Here is a 21,513-nt window from a genome sequence, read left to right as displayed (position 1 = left end):
TCCATGCTTGGATATTCAAGTCACTTTCAACTAAGTGAAAAGCTATCTTACCACTTTCAGATAAGTTTTATGATGTTTGTTATACAGCAATAGATAATTATAATAGAATCATATTTACAACAATTTCTGACCTCCAATAATAACAATACTTCATCTTATAAATTTTTGACTAAGGAAAATTGAGAATAAATCATTACTTTTATTGTTTGAAAATTTTAATGTTCATCAAAAATCCACTTGTTCTCATATTTTTTATACTAACTTTCATAACTCGCTAAAAGTTGGCTATGGTAACTTGTGTAATTAATAGGATATAATGAACAACAATTGTAGCACATTAGTACTAGTAGTTCCAAGCAGGTGTGATTTCTCTAATTAATCTCTTATTTGTGTACTTGGTGGGGAGCATAGTCTGAAAAGACAGAGCCTCTCTAACAACTATATATAACAGCTACATAGTTGGGGAAAACATTGCATAATTCAATTAAAAAATAATAGAGGCCTAGCCCAGGTGTGGTTAGGGAGCTATTATATGGTGGGATTGAACTCAGGGCCTCACATAGGCCACCCATTTAAGTTACACCCTTTGAATCATATCGCAGCTCTGATTTTCTTCTTCAATGAATGCAGTCTTCATGTGAATTTTTAGAATCCGTTAATTCATTCTCTAGTTTTTCAAAGCAAATCTTTTAAATTCACCTCACTTTTCTCAAATGAACAATCCTTTTCCAAATTTATTCTCTCTCAATAGGACTGACTTCATACTTTACTTGGATAGTTGAAATCACAGAAAAAATTTACAAAGGCTCTTTACTCAACATGTACCAATTTATCTGGATCTATCTATATATTTTGCCTGCTCACTTTTTAACTGTAGATGAGTCATTATCCATGCTCTTATATAAAGCCAATGTCTCTCAATGTGCTTTGAATCTAATCCCATCTCTCCCACTCAATATTACAACTACAGTTTCCTCCTCTCTGTTTAACCTTGAAGCTTTCATTCTCTACTTATCATTCCCATCAGTATGCAATCTGTCTTATTAATGCATTATTTCTTATTAATGCAAAACTCCTAAAAGAATAATCTTTTTGGGAAGAGAAGAGAGTTTAAAAATTGGAGCACTCTGCATATGAGAGAACTAGGTTCATTCTCCAGAAATGTGTGGTCTTTTAAACACCACTAGAGTGATTTCTGTACATCAGAGTGCAGTAATAGTAGATGGCCCCTTCACACCATGAAAAAAATTATCTTATTATTTTCCTGTTCTAAATTGTCTATTGATTTTCTTTAAATTATTCTTTCACTCTTAGTTGTCTCCCAAAGAAGCTTTTGTCAATCAGCAATGGCTTTCAAATTTCTGAACCAAATTCTCACTGTAGTTCTTCACTGTAGTCCCAGAGTATATTGAGGAGAAGTAAAGAAATTGAGTGGAGGTAGAGAAACAAAAATATGAACTGAAGGGGGACAGGGCCAAGAGATCTCAGGTGCATTGGTGGTGTTAAGAAAGGACATAACTAAATATCCAATTAAGAGTCAACGATAATTAACATTTATTTATTTATTTATTTATTTATTTATTTATTTATTCTTAATGGCAGGCTGGGACAAAGGGTAGAGGCATGGGTTGAACTTTGGAAACATTGGTGAAGGAAGGTTGACCCTGGTGGCAGAATTGGTCCTGAAACACTGTATGTTTAATACGCAACTTGAAAAACTTGAAATAAATCACAATGGTTTAAATAATTTTTTTTAAATTTCTCAGTTCTCATCAGTAACAGTTTTAGCAATGTTTAGAACTTTTATTTGTTACTCTATGAGATTCTTTTTATTGGCTTCTATATTATTGTTCTCTTTTGACATAATCAGATTATCCTTCATGGCAACTAAATTGTTCTTTTCTTGTCAAATTCTAAGCAACAAAATTAATGCTCCTGGGATTATAGTTTACATTTCTAATTTTCTTTTTTTTTCTTATTTTTTTATTATAAGAATTTATTCAAGAGAAAAAATTGATTAACATAATGAGGTAAACTAACATAACATAATATAGTAACATAACATAACATATAATATAATTGATATAATAATACATGTTTCTGATTAAAAACACAAAAATTTACATTTCTAATTTTCATTTGTAGTTATCGTAATCTTGATTTGCTCAGAGTACATAGTGCTGACTCTTCACTACGTTAAAATGGACCCAAAATTTATATTTAAAGCTCCAATTTGCAAAGTTTTATATCTGAACATGGCCTACATATTGTTTTATGTAGTAAGCTTATCCTACCTTTCCCTACTGTAGGCTTAATCAATATTTCGAACTTAGTGTTGCAGAACTGGACAATAGAAAAAACTAGTAATGTTTTTTTTTTTGTTTTTTTTTTTCAGAAAACTCTCTGGAACTAAAACCAGCTCAAAGACATGAAGACCTTTAACATAAAATTTTTTTCTCAGGAGCCAGGAAAACCAAAGAAACAATTTCAGGCCAGGTGCAAAACTGGCTTCCAGAGAGATGGTTGGACCCATGGGAAGAAAGGCTATAATGCTGGAACAAGGGTTGTGAGAAAACTATCAGAAGATTATCAACTGCTCAAAAATTCCCCTTTGGTCACCACCCTAGCAATGGATTTGTTGGGGAGGTCGGAGGGTGCATTGCAGTTTGGTAAAAATTGTATATAAATTAACTTAGCAAGGAAGAGGCATGTTCTTGCCTGCATATTTTCCTTGAGATGTGTGCTTTCTTAGCCTTCTCTTGTATATTTTCCTTTAAAAATTTTTTTTATTTGCATTTTTTTCTTTGTTTGGGGGCCAGATCTAGAGGTCCTCAGAGCTCACTCCTGATTCTGCACTCAGGTCCTCTGATGTGTATTTTCTTACCTATATATCTCTACTTGGGACATGTACTTTCCCCTCCAACTTTGGAGAATCCTGTGTTCTTTACTGAGCACATACCTTTATCTAACAGTCTTCTTTCATCCCATTATTAACTAAATAAACTTGCTTTGTGTCTTTATCTCCTGAGATTCTTTCCTTTGAAAGAATGACAAAGGACCTGAAATGACTGGGTAAGATATGGGACTAACTTTATTGTAAACAGCAATTTCATACCTCCTGAAGATATACTGGGTGGTAGGAAGCACTTTTCACATGTGGCAGAAGTGGAATCCAGGTGCAGTTTGATAAATGCCTCAGAGGGCTGGTGAGATGTAGAATTTCACTGGATTTCTGTCACTTGGTCACTTCTTTGTATGACTGAGGTGGGTAGAGAGGAAAGCAGCAGATTTTCTTTCTTAAGGCTATTGCCTTGCTCTTCCCCACATTACAAAAGTCACCTAGGAAACACTATGCCTTTCCTGGTGGGAGTCTTAACTCCCACTAGCAATACAAGTATACACTAAACTAATCTCTTGATCATTTCCACTACAACTTGTTCTTATAATATCCTTTTACTGTAAGTAGCAACTGATTTTTACTATCTGATCCTCAGACATTTGAATCATCTTTGATTCCTCTTTCTTTTACATACTATATCCAGTTCTTTTTATATTTCTTTTCTTCTTTTTTTTTTTTTTTTTCGTTTTTGGGTCACACCCAGCAGCGCTCAGGAGTTACTCCTGGCTCTCCACTCAGAAATCACTCCTGGCAGGTTCAGGGGACCATATGGGACGCCGGGATTCGAGCCATCAACTTTCTGCGTGCAAGGCATACGCCTTATCTCCATTCTATCTCTCCGGCCCCACTATATCCAGCTCTTCAGCAAACCCTGGCAGTTCTATTTTCAAATATCTCCCCCTTGAGTGTGATCTCTTTTACCCACAATTGTGGCTCTTATGCCATCTCAAGCCACAATTCTATATCAGGAAGCTTTTGTAATATCTTCCAGTCTTCTTACAGCCATTTTTATTCATCATAAAAATAATTTTTATGATGTAGATACACTTGCTTCTAAATCATAAGTCAAATCATATCTGACTATCTCAAAATCCCTTAAATTATTAACTTCACATAAAGGCATTACATCTAAAGTATTCCAGTGCCTGCTTAGCATAGTCCTATATTACCTCCCTGATTTTATTTTATTTATTTGGGGCAATACATTGGCAGAGCACAGGGGAACATTCAATACCTGGAATCAAATCCGGGGCTCCTTTAAGTCTCTGACATCATTTTATTTTTATTTTATACTTATTTTTTAAATCTTGGGGCCACATCTGACTGCTCTCAGGGCTTACTCCTGGAGAGTCTCACAAAACCATATAGAGTACTATGGATTGAAAATTCAGTAAGTGTTTTACTGCTGTGCTATCTCTGTGGCCCTCTAACTTCATTTTATAATAAATACCACTCAACTCAAGCCACATTTCCTTTTTTTTTTTTTGTTCTTCTTTAACTTTATATCCCAAGGACTTTACAAGTATGATTAGTTTCTAGAAAAACTCTTTTTGTTTTTGTTTTTTTTTTTATTCCACACTTGGAAGTTCTTGGGTAACCATTAGAGGCTAAAGATCAAACCCAGGGCTTCTGCAAAGCATTCACCCCAGACCTTTGCACTATCCCCTCAGATTTTTTAACTTTTTTTTAAAAATTAATATCTTTATTTAAACACCTTAATTACAAATATGATTGTGGTTGGGTTTCAGTCAAGTAAAGAACACCCCCTTTCACCAGTGCAACATTCCCATCACCAATGTCCCAAATCTCCTCCTCCCCACTCCACCCCCACCTGTACTCTAGACAGGTTTTCCACTTCCCTCATTCATTCACATTGTTATGATAGTTCTCAATGTAGTTATTTCTCTAACTGCACTCATCAATCTTTGTGGTGAGCTTCATGTAGTGAGCTGGACCTTCCAGCCTCCTCTCTTTTGTCTCTGAAAATTATTGCAAGAATGTCTTTTATTTTTCTTAAAAACCAATAGATGAGTGAGACTATTCTGCATCTCTCTCCCTCCCTCTGATTTATTTCACTCAAAATAATAGATTCTATGTACATTCATGTACACTACAGTATAGGAACATTTTAAGACTCCATCTCTCCTGACAGCTGCATAATATTCCATTGTGCATATGTACCACAGTTTCTTTAGTCATTCATCTATTGAAGGGCATCTTGGTTATTTCCAGAGCGTGGTTATTGTAAATAGTGCTGCAATGAATATAGGTGTGATGAAGGGATTTTTGTATTGTAATTTTATGTTCCTAGAGTATATCCCTAGGAGTGGTATAGCTGGATCGTATGGGAACTCAATTTCCAGTTTTTGGAGGAATCTCCATATCGCTTTCCATAAAGGTTGGACTAGACGGCATTCCCACCAGCAGTGGATAAGAGTTCCTTTCTCTCCACATCCCCACTAACACTGCTTGTTCTCATTCTTTGTGATGTACACCAATCTCTGTGGTGTGAGATGGTACCACATAGTTGTTTTATTTGTATCTCCCTTATAATTAGTGGTGAGGAGCATTTTTTCATATGCCTTTTGGCCATTCTTTCACAGTGTCTGTCCATATCTTCCCCCCATTTTTTAATGGGATTAGATTTTTTTTGTAAAGTTCTGTCAGTGCCTTGTATATTTTGGATATTAACCCCTTATCTGATGGGTATTGGGTGAATAGTTTCCCCTCAGATTGAGAAATTTTGATTTGTTTGTTTGTTTTAGGCTACCACATGGCAACTAACTCCTGTGCTTCATTTAATTCTGCTTAAATTTAATTTTATTGGAAAGCTATAGTCCTCCCCACCTTTGTTCTTTATCTCTATTATGGCTCAGTTTTTACATAATGCATGGATAATGTATCATAATTTGTATTTATTTTTTATTTTATTTTTTGTTTTTGTTTTTGGGTCACACCAGGTGGCACTCAGGGGTTACATCTGACTCTGTGCTCAGAAATAGCTCCTGGCTGGCTCAGGGGGACCACATGGGATACAGGGATTTGAACCACTGTCCGTCCTGAATTGGCTGCATGCAAGGCAAATGCCCTACTGCTGTGCTACCTCTCCGGCCCTGTATTTATTATTTAATTTTAGATGCCTTTTTTAATAGGACTGAAATATAAGACCTATGAGGGAACACCTTGATTGATAGCTTTTTTTTTTCCAGAAGTCTATTAATAATGTAGAAGGTGTAAAATAAATCTTTGAATAAATTAGAAAATAAATAAACATGGGACTTAATTTGTGATAAGTGAAAATGTCATATCCTAAAGCTTGTGCTCACTTAAACAAGCATCCTCAGCATCTGTTTTATAGTAGTAAGCTAAAAGAAGACTCCTGGTACATAAATACACTAAAGTTGACAGCAAAAATACCAGTGAACCAAGGCTACTAATATCCTTGGCAACTATCTACAGCAGATCAGCAAGATAAGCATGAATGAGCTTGACATTTTTGTATAATATTAGCTCATATTCTTCCTTTCAAAAACAAAAAACATCAACAGAAAGCAAATTATTCCCTTTTTACAAAAAGCTTACAATAAATTGTAAATTTCGAATAAGTGGCATTCTTTTTGGTTTATATTTAAATAAGGAATGCTAACTGAAATTATTTTAGGTATTTCCTGTTTTTTTCTTGCTGAAATCTTTTCTAGAATGATTGCATATATGTCCAATCACTCTTTCCTAATCTTAAATCTGAAACATACAATATGAGGAATAAATTTAACTTTGGAGGCAAAGAATAAAATGTAAGACATGATTAACAAACACTGGATATATAAGTATTGTATATAGATGTCTTAAATGGCATTGGTTTATTATGTGGATAAATTTTCAGAGAAAAAAAGATGAGAGAGAAGCAGTATAGAAGCAAGATGTGTGGTCAAAAATAGTTTAAGTGCAAAACACTATAAATAACATAACTAATGGTAGGGATACATTCTTTTTTTTTTTTTTTTTGGTTTTGTTTTTTTGGGGCCATACCCGGTGATGCGCAGGGGTTACTCCTGGCAATATGCTCAGAAATCTTCCCTGGCTTGGAGAACCACATGGAATGCCGGGGGATCAAACTGTGGTCCTTCTTAGGCTAATGTGTGCAAAGCAGACACCTTATGCCCTGCGCCACCGCTCCTGCCACATGAGGGATAAGTTCTAATTAGGTTGAATGATATGAAACATGGGAAGAAATTTTATGATTCAGAATAAATCTGTAAGAACACGGGAAAGAAAGAAGTTTACAAGAGGTAAGTTTCTTTTACTTATACTTAACTAACTCTAGATTATAAAGTTTTAAATCAATGTAAGATAACTCAGCAAAAAGCCATTTCCTAACAAAGCTATTTCTATCACCTGATAAAAGGTATTTTCCAAACTCATCTTACTTATGCTAAAAATTCCAGGCTACATCACCAACTTCCCAGAAACTCTTCTATCATTCTCTCTAATACTAGAAGTTAACAAAGGTAAGTGGAGATGAGAGATTTGAGGATTATTGCTTAAGTGGTTTTATATAAAGGAATATCTAAAGTCTAACTTCAGTTGAACAATAAAGTAAGTGATATCATTGAATCATTTATTTTTTTAAGGTTTCAGTCCAAACTCCATTGTTGAAAATAGAAAAGTTGATAAAAGAAAAAATAAAATTAAAACTGATTTCCTAACCCTGTGGAATAGTCCTTCAATTTCTATTAATCTTAGCTTTTTTATTGTTATGACAAGTTTGTCAGAAAAATGAAATACAACAAAACAAGCCCCTTCTCTGGTGGGACAAATAAAGTACATACTTGTTGGTATTTTCTACTGTGCTTTCAGAACACTGCAGAATTTTTTTTTCAGAATACTTTAAAGAGTTAGAGAAGCAATGAAGATTATTAACCAGATTTCCTCAAATCTGCAATTTCACTGAATAGGGATGATTTTATTTTAACTACTAAAAGAGAATTAAAAAAAATCTGTTGTTGTAGTGTCTGATTTTTTTCATTCATTATGGCTTTCTTTGAGGAATGAAAACAACTTATTTTGCTAAGTCTATGTGATATAGATTTCACCTAATTTTATTAAAACATAATTTTATATGATAAAATAATTAAATTATGATTCATAGTTAGGAAAGTCTCTAAAGATTTTCAGCTTCAAAGCAGTCAATCTTAAATTAGCCAATTTCAATTGTGAATTATTACCCTGTATGATATTTTTTTTTTATAAATCTTTCATTGTGACCGGCCCAGTGGGGCTCAGCTGTGAAAGACTGTGAGTGTGACCTGTCTATGTCTGTCTACTGTCCTCTTGCGTGAAACTCTTGCGAGTGGGGCAAAAAGAGCCTCCAGAAACCTCGCTCGCCCAGACGCCATTTTCAGGGAGGGACTTCAGAGCATAAAAACCGGCTATCCTTTGCAAAAGCTGGCTCCCTGTGTGTGACACCAGGCGGGGAAAATCCGCGAAAGTACACCGGCCCAGTGGGGCTCAGCTGTGAAAGACTGTGAGTGTGACCTGTCTATGTCTGTCTACTGTCCTCTTGCGTGAAACTCTTGCGAGTGGGGCAAAAAGAGCCTCCAGAAACCTCGCTCGCCCAGACGCCATTTTCAGGGAGGGACTTCAGAGCATAAAAACCGGCTATCCTTTGCAAAAGCTGGCTCCCTGTGTGTGACACCAGGCGGGGAAAATCCGCGAAAGTACACCGGCCCAGTGGGGCTCAGCTGTGAAAGACTGTGAGTGTGACCTGTCTATGTCTGTCTACTGTCCTCTTGCGTGAAACTCTTGCGAGTGGGGCAAAAAGAGGCTCAGAGGAGCACGGCCGCTCCGCTTCGCTACGCGGCCGTGCACTCTTTCTAAGGAAAGAACTCCATTGCAACAAGAAGGAAAAATCACACTAAGAACGGCGCTATATCACAGAAGCAAACATTTCTCTCTGGACTGTCTTCTCTGTTACATGCTCGGGCCTAAGATTTGACCCAGTGTGAGGCTTCATCCACGGAGGACTCCCCTCCCTTAGAGGCAAGTCAGCCCATCCAGAAAGGGAGGAGCCAGAGGAGTGTGCTGCCTACATCATATAGACAATGAATACCACTACAACACGTAGAAAAACCCACAATACAAATGTGACAATGGGGAAACAGCGCAGGCCAGCATCAGACATAGAGAATGAAGATGACAATTCTGAGGACCAGATAATGACTGAACAACTAATCAACCTCTCAGATAAGGACTTTAGACTAGCAATATGGAAGGTGCTAAACAGACTCCAAGAAACCATGGATCGAGTTGAACAGAACACTAATAAGAACCAAGAAAATATGAAGGCAGAAATGACAAAACTCCAAACTGAAATAACATGTCAACTAACAGGCCTGAAAAACTCAGTAAACGAAGTGAATGACAAAATGGATAAGCTCTGGGACAGGGTATCAGAAGCTGAGAATAGACTTGGTGCTGTGGAAGATGAGATACATAACAATTCCATACAGCAGGAGAGATTGGACAAAAAACTTAAAGCAAATGAGCAGACAATGGAAAAATTAGTCAAAGAATGGGAACAGACGAAAATAGAAGTCTATGATAAGATCAACAGAAACAACTTAAGAATCATTGGAGTCCCAGAGACCCAGGAAGAAAATTTCCAGGAAGAATCAATGGTCAAGAACATCATTAAAGAGAAACTTCCAGAGCTAAAGAATATATGTGATCAAATCCTGCATGCCCGAAGAGTACCAACCAAAAGAGACCCCAGAAAAACCACCCCAAGACACATCCTAGTCACAATGACAAATCCCACAGATAGAGACAGAATTCTGAAAACAGCAAGATCAAAAGGGGAAATCATGTTCAAGCAAGCTTCCCTGAGATTTACAGCAGACCTGTCACCAGAAACGCTCAATGCCAGAAAGCAGTGGTGGGATATTGTGACAAGACTGAATGAAATGAATGCTTCACCCAGAATACTATACCCAGCAAAACTCACTTTCCGGTTTGATGGAAGAATACATGGTTTCACAGACAAAAAGCAGCTCAGAAACTTCACAGACACAAAACCAGTCTTAAGAGAAAAACTGAAAGACCTAATCTAAGACAAGACTACCCAAAAGACACACCAAATTTTGAAATAAAGATGGCGTTAAATCCCAGGACAATTCTTTCTCTCAACGTCAATGGACTAAATGCACCAGTTAAGAGACACAGAGTGGCTAAATGGATCAAAAAACTCAATCCAACCTTCTGCTGCCTACAAGAAACGCACCTGAATAGTCAGAACAAACATAGACTCAAAATAAAAGGCTGGAGAAAAGTTATCCAAGCAAACAACACCCATAAAAAAGCTGGAGTGGCCATACTAATATCAGATAATGCAAACTTTATACTCAGGAAGGTTGTAAGGGACAAAGACGGACATTTTATATTAATCAAGGGGTACGTAGAGCAGGAAGAATTCACTCTCCTAAACATATATGCACCGAATGAGGGGCCAGCAAAATATTTAATACAACTGCTGACAAATCTGAAAAATAATATCAACAACAACACAATAATTGTGGGGGACCTAAACACGGCTTTGTCAACACTGGACAGGTCAACCAGACTGAAACCCAACAAGAATATACTAGACCTGAGGAGAGAAATGGAAGAAAGAGGCCTAGTGGATATATATAGGACACTCCATCCCCAGAAACCTGGATACACATTCTTCTCCAATGTACATGGTACATTCTCCAGAATAGACTACATGCTGGCACATAAAACATACCTCCATAAGATCAAGAGGATAGAAATTTTGCAGACTACCTTCGCTGACCACAAGGCTCTGAAATTATTTGTGAACTCCAAAGGGACTCAGAAGAAACACTTTAACACCTGGAAGTTAAACAGCCTCATGCTCAATAACCAGTGGGTCCGAGATGAAATCAAGGAGGAAATAAAAAGGTTCCTGGAAACAAATGACAATAAAGACACAAACTCTCAGAACTTATGGGACACAGCAAAAGCAGTACTGAGAGGAAAATTTATAGCTTTGCAAGCACACATCAGGAAGGAAGAAGGAGCTTACCTGAGTAGCTTAATGACACAGCTAATAGAACTAGAAAATGCTCAACAAAAGGACCCAAGAACAGGAAGACAGAAGGAAATAACAAAGCTGAGAGCAGAAATCAACGAAGTGGAAACTCAAAAAACAATCCGAAAGATCAACGAAAGCAGAAGTTGGTTCTTTGAAAAAATAAACAAGATTGATAGACCACTGGCAAACCTAACAAAGAAAGAGAGAGAGAGAAACTTGATAACTCGTATCAGGAATGAAAAAGGAGAGATCACTACTGATATGACAGAGATTCAAAGGGTAATCAGAAACTACTTTGAAAAACTCTACGCCACTAAAAATGAGAACCTGGAAGAAATGGATAAATTCTTGGACTCTTATAATCTTCCACGGTTGAAGGAAGAGGATGTAGCATATCTAAACACCCCCATCACCATTGATGAAATTAAAACAGTAATCAAATGTCTGCCGAAAAACAAAAGCCCAGGTCCAGATGGATTCACTAATGAATTCTATCAAACTTTCCAAGAGGAACTACTGCCAATCTTGGCAAGACTCTTTCATGAAATTGAACAAACAGAAACACTTCCAAATAGCTTTTATGAAGCCAACATCACCTTGATACCTAAACCAGACAGAGACGCTACCAAAAAAGAAAATTACAGACCAATATCACTGATGAATGCAGATGCAAAGATCCTCAACAAAATCCTGGCAAATAGGATTCAATGCCTCGTTAAGAAGATCATCCACTACGATCAAGTAGGTTTCATCCCAGGAATGCAAGGCTGGTTTAACATCCGTAAATCTATCAACATAATACACAACATCAATAACAAGAAAAATAAAAACCACATGATCATATCAATAGATGCAGAGAAAGCATTTGATAAGGTCCAACACCCATTCTTGATCAAAACTCTCAGCAAGATGGGAATGGAGGGAACCTTTCTCAATATAGTGAAGGCCATCTACCACAAGCCAGTGGCAAATATTATCCTCAATGGAGAAAAACTGAAAGCCTTCCCTCTAAATTCTGGCACAAGACAAGGCTGTCCTCTCTCACCACTCCTATTCAACATAGCACTGGAAGTACTTGCTATAGCGATTAGGCAAGAAAAGGATATCAAGGGAATCCAGATAGGAAAGGAAGAAGTCAAGCTCTCACTGTTTGCAGATGACATGATACTCTACTTAGAAAACCCTAAAGACTCTATCAAAAAGCTTCTAGAAACAATAGACTCATATAGCAAGGTGGCAGGCTACAAAATTAACACACAAAAATCAATGGCCTTTCTATACACCAACAGTAATAAAGAAGAAATGGACATTAAGAAAACAACCCCATTCACAATAGTACCACACAAACTCAAATATCTTGGAATCAACTTGACTAAATATGTGAAGGACCTATACAAAGAAAACTATAAAACTCTGCTCCAAGAAATAAGAGAGGACACACGGAAATGGAAACACATACCCTGCTCATGGATTGGCAGGATTAACATCATCAAAATGTCAATACTCCCCAAGGCATTATACAGATTTAATGCCATCCCTCTAAAGATACCCATGACATTCTTCAAAGAAGTGGATCAGACACTTTTGAAATTCATTTGGAACAATAAACACCCTCGAATAGCTAAAGCAATCATTGGGAAAAAGAATATGGGAGGAATTACTTTTCCCAACTTTAAACTGTACTACAAAGCAACAGTTATCAAAACAGCATGGTATTGGAATAAGGATAGGTCCTCAGATCAGTGGAATAGGCTTGAATACTCAGAAAATGTTCCCCAGAGATACAACCATCTAATTTTTGATAAAGGAGCAGGAAATCCTAAATGGAGCAGGGAAAGCCTCTTCAACAAGTGGTGTTGGCACAATTGGATAGCCACTTGCAAAAAATTAAACTTAGACCCCCAGCTAACATCATGTACAAAGGTAAAATCCAAATGGATTAAAGACCTCGATATCAGCCCCAAAACCATAAGATATATAGAACAGCACATAGGCAAAACACTCCAGGACATTACAGGCATCTTCAAGGAGGAAACTGCACTCTCCAAGCAAGTGAAAGCAGAGATTAACAGATGGGAATATATTAAGCTGAGAAGCTTCTGCACCTCAAAGGAAATAGTGCCCAGGATACAAGAGCCACCCACTGAGTGGGAGAAACTATTCACCCAATACCCATCAGATAAGGGGCTAATCTCCAAAATATACAAGGCACTGACAGAACTTTACAAGAAAAAAACATCTAACCCCATCAAAAAATGGGGAGAAGAAATGAACAGACACTTTGACAAAGAAGAAATACGCATGGCCAAAAGACACATGAAAAAATGTTCCACATCACTAATCATCAGGGAGATGCAAATCAAAACAACGATGAGATACCACCTCACACCCCAGAGAATGGCACACATCACAAAGAATGAGAATAAACAGTGTTGGCGGGGATGTGGAGAGAAAGGAACTCTTATCCACTGCTGGTGGGAATGCTGTCTAGTTCAACCTTTATGGAAAGCGATATGGAGATTCCTCCAAAAACTGGAAATCGAGCTCCCATACGATCCAGCTATACCACTCCTAGGAATATACCCTAGGAACACAAAAATACAATACAAAAACCCCTTCCTTACACCTATATTCATTGCAGCTCTATTTACCATAGCAAGACTCTGGAAACAACCAAGATGCCCTTCAACAGATGAATGGCTAAAGAAACTGTGGTACATATACACAATGGAATATTATGCAGCTGTCAGGAGAGATGAAGTCATGAAATTTTCCTATACATGGATGTACATGGAATCTATTATGCTGAGTGAAATAAGTCAGAGAGAGAGAGAAAAACGCAGAATGGTCTCACTCATCTATGGGTTTTAAGAAAAATGAAAGACACCCTTGTAATAATAATTTTCAGACACAAAAGAGAAAAGAGCTGGAAGTTCCAGCTCACCTCAGGAAGCTCACCACAAAGAGTGATGAGTTTAGTTAGAGAAATAACTACATTTTGAACTGTCCTAATATTGAGAATGTATGAGGGAAATGTAGAGCCTGTTTAGGGTACAGGCGGGGGTTGGGTGGGGAGGAGGGTGATTTGGGACTTGGGTGATGGGAATGTTGCACTGGTGATGGGTGGTGTTCCTTTTATGACTGAAACCCAAACACAATCATGTATGTAATCAAGGTGTTTAAATAAAAAAAAAATTAAAAAAAAAAAAAATCTTTCATTGTTTTTTAAGTCATCAGAGTGAACTAAAAAAAACAAGTTTAAATAGTTCAAATATGGACTTATCATTTTATCATGTTACAGAGATTTTTTGATGTGGTCTGATAAAAAAAAAGAACAACACTTTTTGTTAATACCATAGCTCTGCCTTATGAAGAGAAAGGGAAAAATCCAAGAAGACTTAAATTTCTTGTTTGTTATTTATCATTGAATCTGCAGCCATTAATATCAAATTAACGATCGAACTTAATACTTATGGAACATTTACTGTGTGCCAGTTTTAGTTCTATTTTGTGCTATTTAAAACAGTTACTTTAATATATAATCATGGTTCTCATAAAAAAAACTGAGGCTTAATGACATAAAGAAGTTTAAAGCAACCGTGGTATATTTGGGTTTCTGGATAAAGTTTAATTTCAGTACCTACAATATAAACTTGCTTTGCAGTGCTATTCTTAAAAAATATGATTAAAAAATAAGTCTGATTTATCTGGAAGAAAGACTTTCTGATTACATGCTTGTTTCTTGTTCATTTAATAAAGTTATATTAGGGCTGATTTTAATGTGTGGAATAAAAGAATTTGTCTCTGGATCATATTAGCAGTGAAACAGAGGTTACTTCCAGTTCAGTGATTTGTGGTTTCTTTTGGAGATGCTGGGGGTGGGGTTCTAGGGAGTGGCACTTTGTGACACATCATCTTTTCAGTTACCTCCTAATCTGGAAATGTAGTTATTTTATTTTGTTTTGGAACTATTCCCCAAAGTGGTTAGGGCTTACTCTTGGTTCTGAGTTCAGGAATCACCCTGGGCAGGGTTGGGGGAACCTGGGCAGCCATGTGAAAGGAAAATGTCCAACCCACTGTACTATTGCTTCAGTTACCAACAATATTTATTTTACAGTTTAAAACATTCCCACTATGGCAATTATTACAGCTCTTGAATTATGTCACATCTGACTGGCTTTCTGTCTTATCACAGATATCTACATTATCACATCTTTCCCAGTAAATACCACCAATTTTATTTCTTCTCAGATCTATCTTTTCTTTTCCAAGAACGCACACATATGCACATATCACTTGCTAGGCTATGTAGGTCTGGGAGAAAACTTACAAGAGGATAATCTTGCCTGAAGATGTTCATTAGTTATTTTCATCAGAGTTGAGAAATATTCAAGAACATATCTGGCAGCATGAAATTTTTAGTCTATACATGGGATAAAAATTCTATATACACTGCATAAACTTTAAAATAAATTAATATAAAAACCTAATAAAATTTGAGATTAGCACGCCATATTTATAGTTCTCATAATTCGCTATAGTTATAATTTACTACCATCATCTTGAGGATGCTCAGGAATACAAATCACGAGTTTTATTTGAAGTACATCCTTAAATAATTTTGATATTCCTGCCCTAAATGTTTTGAAGAAGTTACATTAGTACATTAAAAAAACATTTAATAGCATTAAACTCCCTGATGTAAATGAGATAATGGCATATCTACTTATAATTTCCTGAAGTATCCAATGGGATGAAAAAGTTACCACTCCCCAAAATATAACGTAAGAACACAAACATATAAATGTAAGATTAAAATAGATATCCCCTTGACCAGAATATTCAAGAAATATACTATATTGCTCCAAATAGGTAAGAAGCCCATTACCGCAAGGAAAGATAGTTACCCATGGCGAAGAATGGAATTCCTAGCAAGGTTGAGTTGTATTTTCCATCGGTGATGAAGAAAATCCCTGCTGCGGTAACAATGGAGATGCAAACTGTGAGTACCCCCAGGAGGCCTAGGAAGGGCTTGCTGCGCAAACAGTCTTTCATGGAACTCGAGAGGGTGGCGGTAGTCAGGATCAACACTAGGCTCACTAGGACCTTGCTCCTGGACAAGATGCTGGTCTTATGAAAGTCTCTCCAGAGGCTAAAGGATGCTAACGAGTAGAGCTGGAGGTCCTGGTGCTCCGCCTGGAGCTTCCTCATCAGTTTACAGAACTCATTCTCCCACTTCTCCCCTATGAGGTCTTGGGTGGCCGAGCCATAGGTCTGGAGGTAGTAGGTGATTTGAATGGCTCTGGCTGACTTGACCCGCTGGTCCTTGCTGTTTGGCACTTCTACTACCCCGCCCAGTTGGTGTCCAATAAAACTGTTCCTCCCATCCTTGAAAACAGAAAAGGAGAGACTCAAGTTACCAAATGGATGCACATTCCAGAGAATGACTCTTAATCTAAGCAAAGGAACACAGGAAAACAGAGATAGGCTCTAGCGATTGTGGGTGGAGTGACATGTTAGAATTTTATAAGCAATTTTTTTGGTTCTACATGGGATATCATGCAAAATGATCAGGGTTAGAAAAATGGAAAAGTGTTATGAAGTGGTATAAGATAAGCCACATGCAAATGTACAATATTTTTTATTTTATTCCTATCCATATCCCATCATTACTTTCTGTAACAGTCTATTATAACTCCTTTAAAAAATGATCAAGATTTATGATTCAGTCAGCCAAGTGAAGCATGGAATGAGTTAACATTTAAAAAGTTATTCAATATTAGGTGCTAAAATTTCTATGAAAACACACTCATCTAGACACCACACATTCAAACAGAGACAAGCATTACAGACAACCATGCTCATTCTTTGTATTCTAGGGTAAATTTCATATGGCAGAATAATTTGAAGAAAATCCTGATTTATGCAAATAATTTTATTGTGTTGAAATATTTTATAATGGGGGAAACCATTTGCTTATTAAAATGGTTAATAGAAAATAAACCATAGAAAATTTGTTTCTCTTTAAACAAATGCCTTAGATTAGTTTGATCTTCACACCCAATTCTAGAGACAGTGTATAAACTCTCCAAATAAGATTACTAAATGTTCAGGTAAAAAGTCACTTCACTTTTACAGTTCTGTAAGGAGACAAGATCATAAGAAATAGGAAATAGGAAAGATTTTAAGAGTTGAATACTTGTAACGGAGGCAATGCTTTTCCCTCAATGCATATATAAGATGAACAGTCAGTTTTCTAAACAGATTCAGAGCAATGTGCCTTGATGTGCAAGAAGAAATCTTGACAATTATGAAATCTTTGACATAATTAGATATTTTATTTTTACCACAATAAATGACCATAAAGGAAACAAAAAATAGTGAGCTGGCAAGATGAGAGCACAGAAAATGTTTGATAGATATTGGGAGAGATGCAGGCTACAAAGATAATTTTATTCCACAAATAGTTTGTATGCTTGCCAGATTAAGTAAGATAATTAACTCAAGATGGTAAGAATAGAGTCAGAGCAGGACAGAGAGCACTTTCTAGAAGAAAAGTAGGGAAGGGCAACAAACACAACTAAATAAATATGATTGTTTTCACAGAACTTTTAGTCATTATATATTCAAATAGGCATATGGAAAAACTACTTTGAACATCTTTAGCCCTGGTGCTTATAATTAATGCCTATTTTTTATTTGTACTTTAATAAATGTACACCAAATCATTGTACATGATAGTGTACAAAATATTCATAGTTAAGAGTATGTTGTCAAATGCAAAGTTTGAGAATTTAAGAAAGTAAGAATACATTTTTAGTCGGAACTCCCAGAATTTTGAGAAATAAGTTTTATTAGTCACTCCAATTACCCATTTCCCCCTGCATGTTAATTAAGATCAGTTTATCTATATTACCCTGAGAAATTCTAAACAAAGAATAAGTTTCTAGATAAGAATTTATTTTGAGAACCCCCCCCACTCCTTGGTTCGGTATCATTATCCCACTTTCATTACATCTTTATATTTATTACATCATTTTTTCTTACAAATATCAAAGTAAAATCTGAGTTACCAAGATTCTCTCTGTCTTAAATTCTACCTGGTTATTCAATTAACTAACTAAAAATATAAAGGTAGGGAAACTTTTAGAAAGGAGAGAAGAGGAGAATATTGTGGGATATGATTCCTTCTCTTTCACTACAATCCACATTTCTCCCAATGAGGCTTTGTTTATTTTGTGCTCTATGTTTGATGAGACTTTAGCCCTATCTTTTTCTCTCTTTCCTTGAAATCCTATCTCTGATGTTAACTTGCACTTCTAATTACTTTAAAGAGAAACGTAAGATTGTGCAGTTTTATCCTGTCATCAAAAAACTTCTCAGGAATCTTTAGCAGAGGAACAAAGATTTATAGATCCCTTAGGACACATTTGGAAATTATAGTAGATCAAAGAGCATGCTGATAATGTGGCTGGACAAAAGTCAAATTTTAAAGAAGCAAAATATGGACTTTTAAATAACTGATCTTCATTGGGTTTGACTGAATGCTCACCCCTGGAAAGTAATTTCCATATTTTATAAAAATTAATTCATATTCTTTTATCCTTTTAAATTTGAGTAAGTGTAACAAACACAAACAGAATGAACTTTTAGGTATCCATCCTATTTCATGCAGGAGAACAAAATAAGCAAGACTTTGGAAGTTCTTGAAGAGAAAGAAACCTCTAAGTAAAGCTCCAACCATAGTCCCAACTATTCCAGTTAGTATATTCCTGAGAAATACACCTTTAAGTATTCTCTGTGAGATAAAATTCTATTTGTTAAAGGATAATAGAATATTTTATAAGTTTCCAAACAAATATTGATAGTTCTTTATATTAAGAAACAATTATAAGATTGTAATAAGATTTCCCTGGTCTTGTAAAAAGTCAGGTCGGATTAATGAAGAATTATTCAAGAGTTATGATACCTGAGATTCAGGATCTATCTCCACTAATAGAATAAAAAATACCTTTGGCTGATTCATTCCCCTTTTAGATTTCAATTATATCATCAATAGAATAAGAAGTTTTGAGTATACAAGTAGTTGTCTAAATGATATTGAGGAAAATTGTTAGCTTTAATATCTATAAAATACTAACTATAGTTTATTGTCAGAAATTATATGATTATAATTAATAGAACCATTAATTAATTTTAAAATAGAGACAAAAATTTCCCCATCATTAGATAGAACTCTTTTAATAGGTGAGAAAATATACAAATTTAGAAAAGAAGCAGTTTTTTTTTCTATAATTGCTCTTCTAGGTTCACTCCACATTAAAAAAAATACACTAAACTAGTCAATAGAGATGGAGGTTTGCGTTTTAGGTGTGGAGGTGGAAAGTGGGTTTACATACATCATAGTCTGAAAGCAGCTCAGCATAAGATACTCAGGATAAAAAGAAGCAAAAAGATTTGAGGCTCAAAATGGAAGTGAGAGGTTTTTTCTTTTGGGGGGGGGGGGACTCACCCAAGGTTATTTCTGTTCCGTGCTCAGAGATCGCTCCTGGCAGGCTTGTGGGACTCTATGGGATGCCAGGGATTGAAATTGGGTCAGCCATGTGCAAGGAAAATGCTCTGCCAGCAATATTGCTCCAGCCCCTGAGAGGTCTTTTCTTTAATGCGTTTGAAAATCTTATTAAAGAGTGTGATTTAACTATGCCTGGTAGGAAACTATCATGAGGGCTTTTTGTTTTTGTTTTTTTGGGCCACACCCGGTGCCACTCAGGGGTCACTCCTGGATCAGAGCTCAGAAATCGCTCCTGGCAATCTGGGAGAACCATATGTGATGCTGGGGATCAAACAGGGACCATGTGCAAGGCAAAATGCCCTACCGATGTGCTATCACTCTGGCCCACTACCATGAGTTTTAAGAAGTAGGCTCCATGATTTACTTTTAGTGAACTTGCATTGAGAAATACAATTTAGGGATGAGGTGTGTCTCTAAAGGAACTAGCTAGTTAGGAAGACCTTGCAGTGTATCATTCTCTTACTCCAGTGTGAAAAGGTGTCAGCCCAAACAATGTCAGGTAGGTAAATTGTTCCATGGTGAATGAATGGAATTACAGGTCATGTTGGTGCTATTTCAGGATCATGAAGCATCATGTCACTTCATCACTTCACAACAGTAATGTTCAAAAAGAAAAGCAAATCTCAGATTCTTAAGATCATTTTTGTTTAGGTTATAATTTTGTAAGTTTTAAATTTCATTTCATCCAAGTCACACTTCTACAGTGGAAAAAACATTAAACTCTTAGAAATAAGATCAAATACTAAACTCTGGAAGAACAATGAGAAGATAAATAGTAATACTATAATTAACTACACAGTGTAAAGAAATACTTACGGATGCTTTGAAATTATGTAGAACTATATAAAAGCTGCCTAATAGATGTGCTATGTAGGCATTAAGATACTAAAAGGTAATCAGGCAGCACAGTTCTTTTCCAAGATAATTGTAATTCAGATTTCATTGTTTTATTTTGGTTTGCTTTGGGTTTTTTGATGGAGTTCACATTTGCAAAGACACTGGAAACTTTTAGATGGTCTATTTTATTTTATTTTATTTTTTGATTTTTTGATTTTTTGATTTTTTTGGGGTCATACCCTGCAGCACTCAGGGGTTATACTGGCTCTACACTCAGAAATCACTCCTGGCAGGCTCAGGGGACCATATGGATGCCAGGATTCGAACCACAGATCTTCTACATGCAAGGCAAATGCCTTACTTACATGCTATCTCTCTGGCTCCTAAATGGTCTATTTTAATTCTGAAAAAAAAAATCTGTTAATGACTAATAGTAACTTTCCCTTCCCAAAATTTAGAATTTTCTACTTAAAAATGTTCTTAGGGTGCCATACTCAACAGTGCACAGGGGCCATACATTTGAAGAACTACATGATATCTGGAATTTGAACCTGATTCTCAGCCACCATAGCTACATGGAGCACAGACACCTTAACCTCTATCCTATCTCTTCACGTTAATAGTGGCATATTTCAAAGAAAGGCAAATTTTTTTTGTTTAAGCACAATGTTTATATTGATATTCTAACTTTTATTTGTTTTAGTCTTAATATCAATTTCATATACAAGTCACATATAACTTGTGTGTAAAATTACATCCAACTTTAGCATGAAGAATACCACTCAATAACTTGAATTTTCACTTCAAAATAAGTAGGGACAAGGAAATAGTAAATCTTTCAAAGTTTTAGATATCAAAAGAATACAAAATAATTTTCAAAATATATTTAAAGTAGAAAATTTTTCTAATAAAGATAAAAAGTAAAATAGTTTAACACGTTCTAGGAGAATTCAAGGTATAATATTTTTCTATTTAGACAATTAAGAAAAGGTTTCATATTCTTAAAAGGAAATAAGAAATTTAGCCAAATATAATATAAAGTAAAATTTAAAAATCACTTAAGATATGAGTTTGAATGCACATTTTTAAAATATGGGGAAACATTCAGTTCCA

The 21,513-nt window shown here is 35.9% G+C and overlaps 1 protein-coding gene across 1 annotated transcript in view; it reads right to left on the bottom strand.

Annotated features, from left to right (window-relative positions):
- Positions 1–21,513, bottom strand: part of PTCHD4 (patched domain containing 4) — a 216,815-nt gene that overhangs the window by 143,329 nt on the left and 51,973 nt on the right. Inside the window, exon 2 of the mRNA XM_049765334.1 lies at positions 15,899–16,379. Within this exon, the coding sequence (XP_049621291.1) occupies positions 15,899–16,379 (481 nt within the window). The remainder of the gene's footprint in view (positions 1–15,898; positions 16,380–21,513) is intronic.

Source organism: Suncus etruscus, chromosome 18 (genome assembly GCF_024139225.1).
Source record: "Suncus etruscus isolate mSunEtr1 chromosome 18, mSunEtr1.pri.cur, whole genome shotgun sequence".
In the NCBI taxonomy this organism is placed as follows: Eukaryota; Metazoa; Chordata; class Mammalia; order Eulipotyphla; family Soricidae; genus Suncus; species Suncus etruscus.
Note: the sequence above shows the minus strand (reverse complement) of the source record. Positions and strands in the feature narration are given on the sequence as shown.